We start from the raw sequence: 12,751 nt of genomic DNA, 5'->3' as shown, positions 1-12,751 counted from the left end.
CACAAATCATGTCATAACCAGCTAAAAGCTGATCTTTAAGGTCCAATTTAGTTTCCACTTCTAGGATCGCAAGCGGATCAACAAAAACTCATAAATGAAACTCCTTTACTAACAAGAAAATCTAAAAAATTGATGCAACACTTTTGTCAATCAATAAGTGATGAACAACAACAACGTGTACTCTCATCATCAACTCACACAAATTACCCGTCTCATAACCCCTCCCAATCTATTTTTACCGTCCAATCTAGTTCCTAACTCCTCGTTTAATATCACAACATGGTGGAACAAGACATTGTTGGCCCTCCCTAGTTCTTCATATCAAAGGGATCGTTTTGATGTGGTTAATTAGTGATGGACAAATCTTTGTGGGGTTCACAAACACCTCTCCCCAATCGTCATCTTGCAAATGAAATGAAACGAAACTATTCTATTCTCTCCTTCTCTCTGTCTCTACTCACCACTTGATGAGAACCCCTCCCCCTCTAAATCAGCCATAGTCCTTACACCACAGGCATCCCTTTCTATAGCTTTTTAGCCACCGCCCTACTACATGCGCACGTACGCGCAACACTAGATCTCACCCCAACTTCCCTTCCCTCCCTTCCCTCTAACCGCAACCCAACCCCCAACTCGTACGGTCACAAAAGCACTCACCTTTCTCTGTCAAATTAGCATAACCCCTATTCTTCTTCTTCTTCTTCTTCAAAGTTCAAACCTTTATGTACTGGGAAGCAATGTCTCTCAAACCCTAGACAAACCCAGAAGAAAAGTTCAATACTTTTTTGTGTATATTGGGACTGATTTTGAAGGCTAAATTCATCCAGGCTGTGGCTCCATTTTCAGGTTCTAATTGCTTGGTTTCCCAATCTTGAAAATTCCACCTTGCATGTGTTTTCTGCTCTCAATTTCTATGCTTTTATGTATGTTCAATCACAAGAAAGTAGGAAACCCATGTTGAAATTTTCCCCCAAATTGTTGCATTTTTCTAGGGTTTCAGTAGCTACTGGATTGAGTACCAATGTGCAATTAGCTTGAATCTTGTAAATGGGTGACGTTAAGATACCAAATTGGCTTAAAGGGTTGCCATTGGCGCCCGAGTTTCATCCAACGCATACCGAATTTGCTGACCCAATTGCTTATATATCGAAAATTGAGAAGGAAGCTAGTGAATTTGGTATTTGCAAGATTATCCCACCATTGCCGAAACCTTCCAAGAGATATGTTTTTAGTAACTTGAATAAGTCACTTGCTAAGCGGCCCGAATTGGGTTCTGATTTGATCCCTGGGAATGATGGTGATGCTGTGAAAGTGGGTTCTGGGGATGGTAGTAATGATGGGGAGGTTAGGGCAGTGTTTACCACTAGGCACCAAGAACTGGGGCAGACTGTGAAAAGAGCAAAAGGGGCGGGTGTTCAGGAACCGCCGCCATCGGGTGTTGATAAGCAAGTGTGGCAAAGTGGGGAGGTTTATACTTTAGAGCAGTTTGAGTCTAAGTCCAGAGCTTTTGCAAGGAGCATTTTAGGTACAATTAGAGATGTATCTCCATTGATTGTAGAGGAAATGTTTTGGAAGGCAGCTTCTGAGAAGCCGATATATATTGAGTATGCCAATGATGTGCCTGGGTCTGCTTTTGAAGAACCGGAGGGTCTGTTGTGCTATTCACGTAGGCGGAGGAGGAAGAGGAATTCCTACCACAGAAGTGGACCAAACTCTGACAGCAAGAAAAGTGAAATGATTAGCAGTTGTGAAAGAAACTCCCAAAATGGTGAAGTTGAGGATGCTTCCCCTAAAAATGTTTCACTTACATCCGTGGAGGTACCCAAATCATCTGCTTCACCGGGAATAGTGTCAACAGATGAAACTTCTCAATCTTCTAGGAAAAAAAGTCAAAATTCTTCTTGTGACGTGGAAGGTACTGCTGGTTGGAAGCTTTCAAACAGTCCATGGAACTTACAAGTCATTGCACGCTCACCTGGGTCACTTACTCGTTTCATGCCGGATGATATCCCTGGTGTTACTTCTCCTATGGTTTACATCGGCATGTTGTTCAGCTGGTTTGCTTGGCACGTTGAAGATCATGAGCTTCACAGCATGAATTTTCTGCACAATGGATCTGCAAAGACTTGGTATTCTGTTCCTGGAGATTATGCATTTGCTTTTGAGGAACTTATTCGCACTGAGGCATATGGTGGTACTGCTGACCGTCTAGGTATGTGAAATTTTATATGGTTCATTGTTTGGTAAACGCTTCTGAGCATTTAAGCTGTTCAAAAGTCCAAACAATATTAATGTTTTTTTTTTGTGGGTGAAATTTTATTGGTAGTGCTGTCAAAATGTTTTTCCAAGTTTTCCCATGCCTTGGTTTCACATTGATTGTTTAAGTTGTTAATGGTAGGACTAACTGCTAGCTGATAAGACATGTTTAGAATGATAGAAGTAATTTTTCACTGTTCTTTTCTTCTTTAAATTCTGTTCTAATAATTTTTCATTCTGAAATTGTTTGAGTTATACTTCTGTAGCCCTTTTGTAACTCAGTTCTAGTTTCTTTTCTTGCCAGCTGCTCTCTCACTATTGGGTAATAAAACAACTTTAATGTCACCTGAGGTAGTTATCGCATCGGGAATTCCGTGTTGCAGGTACTCTTTTTTTCCTTTGTGTTACTTCTGTGATCCATCATAATGTTAATTCAGTTGAGGATTTTTTTTTTCCTGGCTTGATTAAAGTTGTATGGGTTTGATGTGGTGAACCATCTCTCTGGTTTGTCTTCTTTCTGTTTGTCCCTGATGTTCCACTCCTTTGTTCTTTAGGTTAATACAGAATCCTGGTGAATTTGTTGTGACTTTTCCAAGGGCTTACCATGTAGGATTCAGTCACGGTAATTGCTTTACAGTATTTGTGCAGACTGAATTTTAGTGGACATTTGGATGATTTTAACATTTTGCCCTCTGAATACTGTTCTTACTTTCTTAAATGTTTAACCTGGCATTTGTGGCAGAAATGTATTGGCAACTAAATGTCAGATGTATAAGTTTAACAAAATTTGGATATATGCATGCTTAAATTATAAAAAAATTCAAGAAGGGTAGATCCTGAAGGATTCATTTCCTAAATGAATAAGTAGCCTATGAGACTAAACCTGGTTTTGGCTGTGCATAAATGGAAAGGAAAAAAAAGTGATCAGAGGGTTAACTTTTCTCGGGCAATGTAAAATGGATTTGTTCTGCAATTGAGCTTATCTAGTGATATAATCAAGCAACAGCTTTTATGGTTGCTTTTGATAATGATATAACAAGCTCAAATGGGAAATTATCTGGATTTGTTATGTTAAACAAAATATCTTTTGAATCTTATAGGAAAAAGAAAGTGAATAATATACTTAAAAACTGCTATGGGTTTACAGTGTTCATTCTTCTTCAATTGTTTATAACTATATGTAAGATATTATGGTTGCAGTTTCATCATATCTTGCTCATCTTGATTTTTAAATGGATTATTATTGTTCTCCTTTCTGGAACACAGGTTTCAATTGTGGAGAAGCTGCTAACTTTGGAACACCACAATGGCTTAAAGTGGCTAAAGAAGCTGCAGTACGTAGAGCTGCTATGAATTATCTTCCTATGCTCTCCCATCAACAGCTGCTATACCTCTCGACTATGTCTTTTGTTTCAAGGTCAGCTTAAGCATCTTGTTGAGTTTTAGTTGGCCGTATAAAAAAAGAAGCAGCAAAAGATACTCTGTTTATGCTTTTACATAGTTTGTGAACATTAGGTAGTCATGATATTGCACTCTTATTTGTTCTAGTGGTTTATAGATATTCAGGTAGAAATGTATCAAGCATCATTAACTCTCTCAAACTTGTGCACACAGACACACACACACACACACACAGAGATGAATCTGCCTACTCATATCCGATTCTATTATTTGTTGAGGATTCTCCTTTTGTGGTATTGTTCTATGTTTAAGATAAGATACTCTTGGTATAAATTGAAGTCACTTTAGGGCTGTCAGCTAAATCATATAAGAATTAAAATAATTCTTATGCTTGTATATAGAATGGATCTATCATTGGATCAACAGAGAAATTGTAATCCGGATGGGCCGGTGCATATCAACCTGCTGTTTCTCGTTGTCTGCTCTGAGAGTCTTTTCTTTGATGGCTGCAGCTCTCCTTAGTTCTAGTTGGCTTATGTGCTGTGCATAATGTTAATAGGTCATAGTCAGTTAGCACTTGATGTCCAGGATATAGTCATGCTAAGTTGAATTTAGTGATCTGTCTTATGATATAATCATCCCCCAACTGTTTCACTGGATCTCTGTTTTTCCATTAGTATTTAGTTATCTACTCTCTTATATGTTCGTCAGATTGACAGATTTACACTCTCTTTTCATGTTATCTTGATAAAGTTGGCCAACTGAGCGTTGTTTCTCATTCCTGGTTTTACTTATATTCTATAATGCAGAGTGCCGAAGTCCCTACTACCAGGTGTGCGGAGTTCCCGTATGAGAGATAGGCAAAAGGAAGACAGAGAGCTATCAGTAAAGAAGGCTTTTATTGAAGATATTTTAAATGAGAACGATGTGTTATCTGCTCTTCTTGGGAAAGAATCAAGTTTCCGTGCAGTATTATGGAATCCTGATTTACTTCCAAATGCAAGTAAAGAGTCTTCCATACCCACTGCAAGTGCTCCTGTTGATACGAATTCAAAAGAAAATGCTACGGATACTCAGGGTGGAAATAGTACTAATGATCAGAACTTTCTGGTAGATGAGATGAGTTTGTACATGGAAAATCTTAACGATTTATATTTGGGCAGCGATGATTTGTCTGATGACTTCCAAGTTGACTCGGGAACGTTGGCATGTGTGGCATGTGGGATACTTGGGTTTCCATTTATGTCTGTGGTGCAACCATCTGAGAAAGCATCAATGGAACTTCAGCCTGAATGTATCTTGGCTCAAGAATTGCCTGGAGTTTCAGGCAATTCTCATATCTCTCCAGAGCATTGCGAATCTTTCAAAGGCTGTGCTACAGGTATTGGAACTCAGATCCACTTTTGCCTTGCCTGATATTTTTTTCTGTGTGAAGTAACTTTCTATTTTTATTTATTGTCCTATTGAATCCATGGTAAGGCTTATCCCAAAATATGTCGGAATTGTAGATTGGAAGAGAGTATTTATTTGGATCTGTATCGTTTTTACCAGCTTGTAGTTGAAAATTTTGAAATTGAATTGGGACCAGTCCTGTTAGTGCTTCTTATAGATTGCTTTATGCATTAAGTGTGAAATGTCTTCAGGGCCCTCTTGAAGTAGCTCTTTTTCTATACATGGGTCTCAGTTTTGAGGTCCTTTGGGAGTTTGGTGATGTTACACGGAATTGTGATATGCAGAACTGCCTTAAATTCTACTTCCTACATTTGTATCTCCTGTTTCTGTTTGTGATTTAGGACCTTGAATCAGCTAGTTTTCAGAACACCTGTATTAAAACTTGTGAATATGCTCTCCTTTTTGTGTTATATCATATGATTGGCTATGTTTTCATGAACTATATCAATTCCTTATTTTGAATATTATCTAGGCCAAACTTTATGTATACTGTACTTCTAGTGAGATTCTTCTACATAGTTTCCCATGTTTTTTCACAAAAGAAAATGGTTAAGTCAACTTTCCTCATTGTTATGCAGAGGATCTCTCGCCTATTTCCAATGCTTTTCCACATGCAAAGGATCCCGTCTTACCTTGCACAACAAGGTTTAACAACTGTTGGAATACTGTTGATAAATTTCTGAGACCACGGAGTTTCTGTCTTGAACATGCTGTTGAAACTTTGGAGCTGTTGCAGTGTAAAGGTGGAGCAAACATGCTTGTGATTTGCCATTCTGGTAAGATTAGTTTTGATAACGAGTATAAGTATATAATGTTACTTGATATTCTCTCTGTAACTTGTAAACCTGTGGTATTTGTGGTGACATTATTCTACTCTTTGGATTTCTGCAGACTATCAGAAAATAAAGGCTCCTGCTGCAGCCATTGCAGAAGAAATTGGTTGCCCTTTTAACTATAACGAGGTTCCATTGGACATTGCCTCAAATGAAGATTTGAACTTGATAGATCTTGCTGTCGATGATGGACGTGATGAATGTGGAGAAGATTGGACCTCAAAGTTGGGTATCAACCTACGGTACTGTGTCAAGGTCAGAAAAAGTTCTTCCTCGAAGCGAGTCCAGCATGCATTGGCATTGGGTGAAGTGTTCTCTAAACAAAGTCGCAGCTCAGAATTTCTGGCCGTTAACTGGAAATCTAGAAGATCTCGGACGAAGAAGGTTTATCTAGATGCCCCTTACAAACAATGTGACAGCATTGACAAAAAGAAGGAAGAAGTGGTGGAGACAAAGTCAGCAGATGCCACCTCTTTTAAAAGGGAAGCAAAAATAATTCAATATTCAAGAAGGAATAAGCGAAAACCAAGTACTTCTACAGGGGCAGGTAGGGTTGTTGAGCACCCTGCTACTTCTGAAGAGCTTGATAAACATAGCAGGAGGGCATCAGATAATAGCATTTACAACAATGGGAAGTCCACCAGCATATGTGCAAGGTTGGACTCATTTACAGCAGATGGTACTGAAATGCATCCTGATGTCCAGATGCTTGAAGCCACCAGGGATATCTGTTTGGACTCTACTCTTTCACAAGTTGCGGATACAGTTGCCTTGACAGCTGGAAGTGCTGACGCACAGATTGAAAATCGCAGTTTGGAAGGGAGGAACATGAACGGTGGAGGTTGTAATCTAGCAGCAAGCGAGTCAGATATGCAAGATGAGATCAAGATCCTTAAAGAAGCCAGGCAGAACAACTCAATTATTCCACTTGTCATTGCACGTGATGAAAGGTCTGAAAAGCATAGAGGGGAACAGGAAAACGAAAAATTGAACAAAAACGATGACAATTGTAATCTGGTGTCTGAAGGCCAGTCCCAACTTTGGTCTCAGGAGGATGTTCTTATGAATGTGGTTTCTGTTTTCACCAAATCAACAAACTTATCTGCTGCTGACTCAATTGTGACAAGTTCCGAGGAACAGATCGTCAATGCAGTCATTGAGAAATCTTGTGTGAATAGTGAAGTTTGTGAATCTATGACTTTGGGTGATGAAGTGCAGCAAGAAATCCAAACTACTAACAGAAGTAACGACAAGGCACCAGTTTCATGTAGTTCCACGCTGTTGAATGATCCAACCTTTGCTGCAGCTGAATGTCGTGTTGAATTTGAAGGAGAGACTCATATTGTAGAAGAATTTAGCAATGTTGTTTCTTCAGAATTCAAACCAGAAGAAGATATTGAGATTCCAAAAGGAAGATATGAGGAACCCAGTTTAAGTCCTACCAGACGAGTCGGTCAACACTCTCCTGCTTCTACAGACAGATTGTCTGGAGTTGCAAAGGCGTTCTGTGCTGCAGCAGATTTTCAGCCAGGCCCAACTTCACATAGTGAAGAATTTCAGGCTGCAGATAGAACTAGTGAGGGGGAATACATCTCTTCTTCAATGATAAAGATGGAAGAAACTCATCCCTTGTCATTGGAAGAATCTTCTGAAGTTCCAAGAGGAAACTCTTTGGAGGAAGGCACGAGCAATGGTGTGACTTCAGCCACTCTAGTTCAGCAAGATGCCCAAACTAAAAATGTAGCTGTGGAGGCACCTGGTCATAATTTTGTTGTACGAGAAGAAAATCAGCCTATACCTGTCTCGGTTGAAGATGAAGTTCCCAGAGTGAGCTGTGCAACAGATGTGACCTTGGATGATAAAGAACGGTGGACAAACTCGGACAGTAATAAGGAACTCATTGCTAGTCATGATACTTCAAAATGCGAGCCGTCTCGTGTTACAATTAAAACATACTTTAGAGTTAGAAGAGGGAGCCGTGCTGAAGTTTGTATATCACAACATGATAGAGAGCTGGGAAACATTGAGCCTTCCATTTTAGACCCCAGACCAAGTCCTGAAATTGGAAGTAAAAGAAAGAGAGGAGTGGGGCAGAAAATGGATGACAACTCCAACTTCAATGGATATATTAGGGGGCCATGTGAAGGTCTGAGACCAAGGGCTGGGAAGGATGCAACAGTTAGTGGGATAGACATCCACAACCAGGTCGAAGAGAAGCCAGTGGCAAAGAAGGTGAAGAGACCTTCAGATGTTCCCGTTCCTCCCAAGGATAAGAAGAAAGAGCAAGTAAGGAAGCCCCACAGCTGCAACCTAGGGGGCTGTAGCATGAGTTTTCAGACAAAGGAGGAGTTAATGGTGCACAAGCGTAACCGCTGCCCACATGAAGGGTGTGGTAAGAAGTTCAGTTGCCACAAGTATGCAATGGTTCACAGCCGTGTGCATGATAGTGCTAGGCCCTTCAAGTGCCCGTGGAAGGGTTGCTCCATGTCATTCAAGTGGGCATGGGCCCAGACTGAGCATATACGAGTGCACACTGGAGAAAAACCATACAAGTGCAAGGTGGACGGCTGTGGCCTCTCTTTCAGGTTTGTATCAGATTTTAGCCGTCACAGACGGAAAACAGGGCATTATGTGAGCTAACGTTTGTATGACATTATTTATTTTTGATTAGGCTACTTGTTGTAACATATGGGTATAAGCAAAAGGGGTTTATGGGGCCAAAGAGGCCTACATGATCTCTCGGTGTAATCTTGTATGGTGTAATCTTGTATGTGATCTTAGTTGTACAACTAGGGAGGAATTAACATTTCTGTAGGAGCGGTTCACCATTATTTGAGTTGATTTTTTTTGAGCCACAATCGTTGTTGTCATTCAACTCATGATTTTTTTTCCTTTCCTGTTACAATGGAATTCTGATCTTGCCTTCACCTCATAAAACTCATGCCACTTTGGCCAAGGATTGTGGGAAATTTGCATTGAAATAACAACAAAAAGTTCTTCTGGATTTTCCACTTCTAAGTGGTAAAACACGAGAAACAAAAAACCGAAAAGCGGTTTGAAAAGGGTTCATACCAGTTTGGAAAAGGGTTCATACCAGTCTGAGTCTCTATCGATGTTTGCTCTGCTGGAGGCAATGATCATCCTGCATCCCTCAGATATCCTATGATCCTAATATCATCTCGATAAAGAATCTTCATCTTCTCCGATTGAAATTCTAAAAGTTAAGGGTTAAAAGCTACCCTCCCTCCCATCCTTGGTCTTCAAATAAACACTTTGCAATGGAAGCAGCTGTTGAATCTCAAGTCAATCAGAACTCCGGGACAGGATAGCCGAAGAATACTATAGAAGCTTTCAGAGCTGGTAATGGTGATCAAAATGCTGTGAAGATGACTGCTACTGTGGCAGCTCAAAGTGCTGCTATTGGTGAGGTGAACTTGAAGATTCAGAACTTGGTATTATTAAACTTAGGCCTGGTTCCATATTTTCAAGCCAATATGAAATTATGGGTCCGTTATGGATCAGGTAAACCACAGTCCAACTCCAATTGTATCGAGTTACCCAATTCCAGATTATGCAGTTAAGTGGAGTAACTGGTTGTGGTCAAGTAGCCCTGCCCTTTATCGTTGGATTGAGCTTATATATAATGTGCCTCCTTGCATATCTAGTAAGGGATGCATCTGTTGGGAAAATATTCTCTTCGGCTTATGCAACTTTTGGGTTTTAAGAAATTTACTTGAGCAAGTGTTTGATGTATATTAGTTTTGTGGATACTGGTTTTATGTCTTCAAATCTTCAATTTGCAATAATATCGATATCGATGGAAGACCCTTGGTCCTGAAGAAGTGGCAACCAGGCATGATTATTCCAAAGTTACAACGGATTGCGTTAAACTCTACTATCCATTTGATAACCAGACAAGGAAGGTTGGATTGGCTTTCATTTGGCAGCATATTAGGTACGTTACTCCTCTTTGCTTGGATGTTCCAACCGCCACGATGAGCAGGCTCAAATCTGCTCGAACGTATGGAGATTCAAAGTGGTTGATCCCCTCTATATTGATGTCCGGATCGAACTCCATGGAAATGTCATTGAAAGGTATTGAAGCTGTGCCTAGAAACCTAATTGTTGCTTACAATCCAAGGCATTTGGTCATGCGAATACCATTTGCCCTTTTTAGGATGAGCCCAACTCTAAATGGGATTGGAGGATGGAAACATGCATTTTAAGAAAAATATTGGATTGGTTTGCCTCATCCAGTAATAGAGATACTTGTCCAAAGATATGCTAAATAATTATCATTCCAAACTCCAAATCTAAAGTTAACTATATTAAAACAATATATTAAGCCTGAATTGACTAGAGAATGAATGAAGCTTACAAGTTGAAAACAACTTAATTTGTTCTATCTTGCTAGTGAAACTGGCACAACTTATTCTTTCATTCGTGTTTAATGATCTATATATATCTAATTAAAGCTGGTATTCTATCCATTCTTACTAACTCCAGCCGTGAAGAAGGTGCCATCCAAGTCAAGGAGTCCCTGAAGTCATCAGGAACATCTCCCACTTCTGTTGGAGGATTCGGCATCGTAAGCATTAGCTGGGCGAGTCTAGGCAATGGTTTTGAAGAAGAGAAGGTCCTTCTGAAAATTGCTGGAAATGTGAGAGCCTACAACACAATCAAATATGAGGATTAACAATTAATACAATCAAACAACTTATAAGGAATAACGACTACGTACTACTGCAAGCTGAATTAGCTGGGTTGTATGTGAGTACCTTAAAATCACGAGTGAAGAGGGATATATTTCTGGAGCAACCGAATACTTTAAGAAAAACTCTCAGTGCTGAATAATGTTCCCATGACCAACTACTGGTTTGTTCTTCCTCCCAAATTTCCCTAAGTATGATCCGAGCTGACGATAAATGTGGAGCTCTCACAGAAACTTTGGACTTCATGAAGTAACCATAGTGTGGATCCTAGAAGGAGCCTAGAGGGGGGGGGGGGGGGGGGGGGTGTGTGGAATAGGCTCACAACCAATTTTTTCCGTTCAAAAATCTTTCTCAGGGATTGCAACAGGGTGATCAATCCTGAGAACTGATAATGAACAGATTGTATTGTAAATTCAACAAACCAACTAAAGCAATAAAGAACACGCAGTAAAACCCTATCAAGGGAAAACATCTGCGTGGCCTTTACTCTTGAAAGACCAAAACCAAGTCACTAATGAAACAGATTACAAGTTTACAACACTTGGATTGCACTGACGCGGCAATCCTCCTAGACTAACTCACTAGACTGTTGTAATCACTCCTTGCTAATTGTTTACACAAGTGAACAACTCAGAAATCTCAACTATGACACAAGCTATGAACGCAGCAAGTTCGACTTGGAGATTTCACCTTTGAAGCTTACAATTCCCAACTGAACTCATGGGATGCAAGAGATGAATATGCATGAATGGTTTTGTGTTTTTCAAATTGTTTTCAACATGGAACAAGACATTTTGAAAAACAGAAAACCAAAGAGATAAACTCTTGATAAACAAAGGGACTGAAACACAAAAGTATTTTCAATAGCCGAAATGGAACAGAGAACCCATATATATAGAGGAAGAAGAGAAGGGACAGTTCACTCAAAGAACCCTTAATCTCAATTGGAGTAGGTAAACCCATACCCATAATTTCAGATTGCCCATGTAAACCCATGCTCCTAATTTCAATTGGGAATACCAATTCAAGAACCCAAAACACTCAAGCTCCATAATCAAAACTGACACAAGAAGGGAACCCATGAAAAACCCATGGTTTTGTGAAAGAGATGCCATGCATGAGCTTACCGGAGCCAAGATGAAGATGGGTCTTCTTTTGATCTTCAAGATTTAAGCTTGATCTTGGACAAGACAGCAATATGAGATGGGATTGGGAACCACGACAACAAGGCAGCAAACTGAGATGAGGTTGCAAGTTGAAATTGAACTATATTCTTCAAAGATGGTCTTTGGCTTTCGAGAGCAAGGCAGGCACACAAAAGAAACAATTGCAATTAAACAATTATGCTAAGATGGGGAAGCTGACAGCAAAACTGATTTTCCAGTCTTCACATGGGTCTTTGACAGCAAGACAACAAAGTCAACTACAACAAATGTATTTAAACATGTATGGACTTGGGCTGCAACCTTGGGCTTCTTAAGGAGTAGAGATTTGTGAAGAAGGAATGCCAACACTATACTAACACATAGAAATCAAAGTGAAGTAGATTTGGAGTGTTAATTATGGCCTTCACACTGCTATGACATCCATGCACGATAAGATCTTTCAGGTACCGAGCATGTATGTTAATTTGTTTCAAGTTGTCGGTGTTATTCAAGACAATACCTTCCATTCTTGATGAAACAAATGTGAAAGATTCAAGAGTTTTAGCTTCATCATGAACATGAATATTAGATCCTGCCTTGCAATGCTTGACTTCCAAGAATTTCAGACTGGAGGTGAACACTAGAACTACAGGTTTGTCAAAAGAACATGAGATCAATGACAAATGCTCGATGGAAGGGCACTCTCGAATCAAGTAGTATAGAAAGTTGAAGTGCACGTTTTTGAGGCACATGGTTTTCAAAGAGGGGAGAAGGGTTGTAGATTTAGGCAGGTTCATATCACATTGAAGGTCGACCTCTTTTATTCTCATGTACTCCAACTTTAGGGTAGTTATAGATTTTGCATTAGCAAGTGTTGAAGGAGATAAGCAGAAGCAATAGTAGCTATTAACCCCACCCCGAGCCCAATGTGATTTACTAACTCTAAGGCTGA

General features: G+C 39.8%; 2 protein-coding genes across 3 annotated transcripts; one reads left to right on the top strand and one right to left on the bottom strand.

Moving 5' to 3' along the window:
• Positions 1-415: 415 nt before the first annotated feature.
• Positions 416-8,677, top strand: LOC133718796 (lysine-specific demethylase ELF6). 2 transcript variants are annotated; one of them, XM_062145678.1, is made up of 8 exons: positions 416-846; positions 993-2,212; positions 2,561-2,639; positions 2,811-2,878; positions 3,523-3,673; positions 4,467-5,038; positions 5,688-5,885; positions 6,001-8,677. In XM_062145678.1, the coding sequence occupies exons 2-8, from the start codon at positions 1,048-1,050 to the stop codon at positions 8,580-8,582; spliced, it is 4,815 nt and encodes a 1,604-aa protein (XP_062001662.1). In that variant the 5' UTR covers positions 416-846; positions 993-1,047; the 3' UTR covers positions 8,583-8,677. The 2 variants fall into 2 exon arrangements, with proteins under 2 accessions (XP_062001662.1, XP_062001661.1); XM_062145677.1 differs by having other exon boundaries at positions 416-2,212.
• Positions 8,678-10,268: 1,591 nt separating this feature from the next.
• LOC133717485 (uncharacterized) lies at positions 10,269-12,048 on the bottom strand. Its single transcript, XM_062144206.1, has 2 exons — positions 10,721-12,048; positions 10,269-10,610 (listed from the first exon to the last, which is right to left on the bottom strand). The coding sequence occupies exons 1-2, from the start codon at positions 10,898-10,900 to the stop codon at positions 10,398-10,400; spliced, it is 393 nt and encodes a 130-aa protein (XP_062000190.1). The 5' UTR covers positions 10,901-12,048; the 3' UTR covers positions 10,269-10,397.
• Positions 12,049-12,751: the final 703 nt, after the last annotated feature.

The sequence above is a fragment of the Rosa rugosa genome, chromosome 6, assembly GCF_958449725.1.
Source record: "Rosa rugosa chromosome 6, drRosRugo1.1, whole genome shotgun sequence".
NCBI lineage: Eukaryota > Viridiplantae > Streptophyta > Magnoliopsida > Rosales > Rosaceae > Rosa > Rosa rugosa.
The sequence above is the reverse complement of the archived record's forward strand: the minus strand, read 5'-3'. Positions and strand labels throughout refer to the sequence as shown.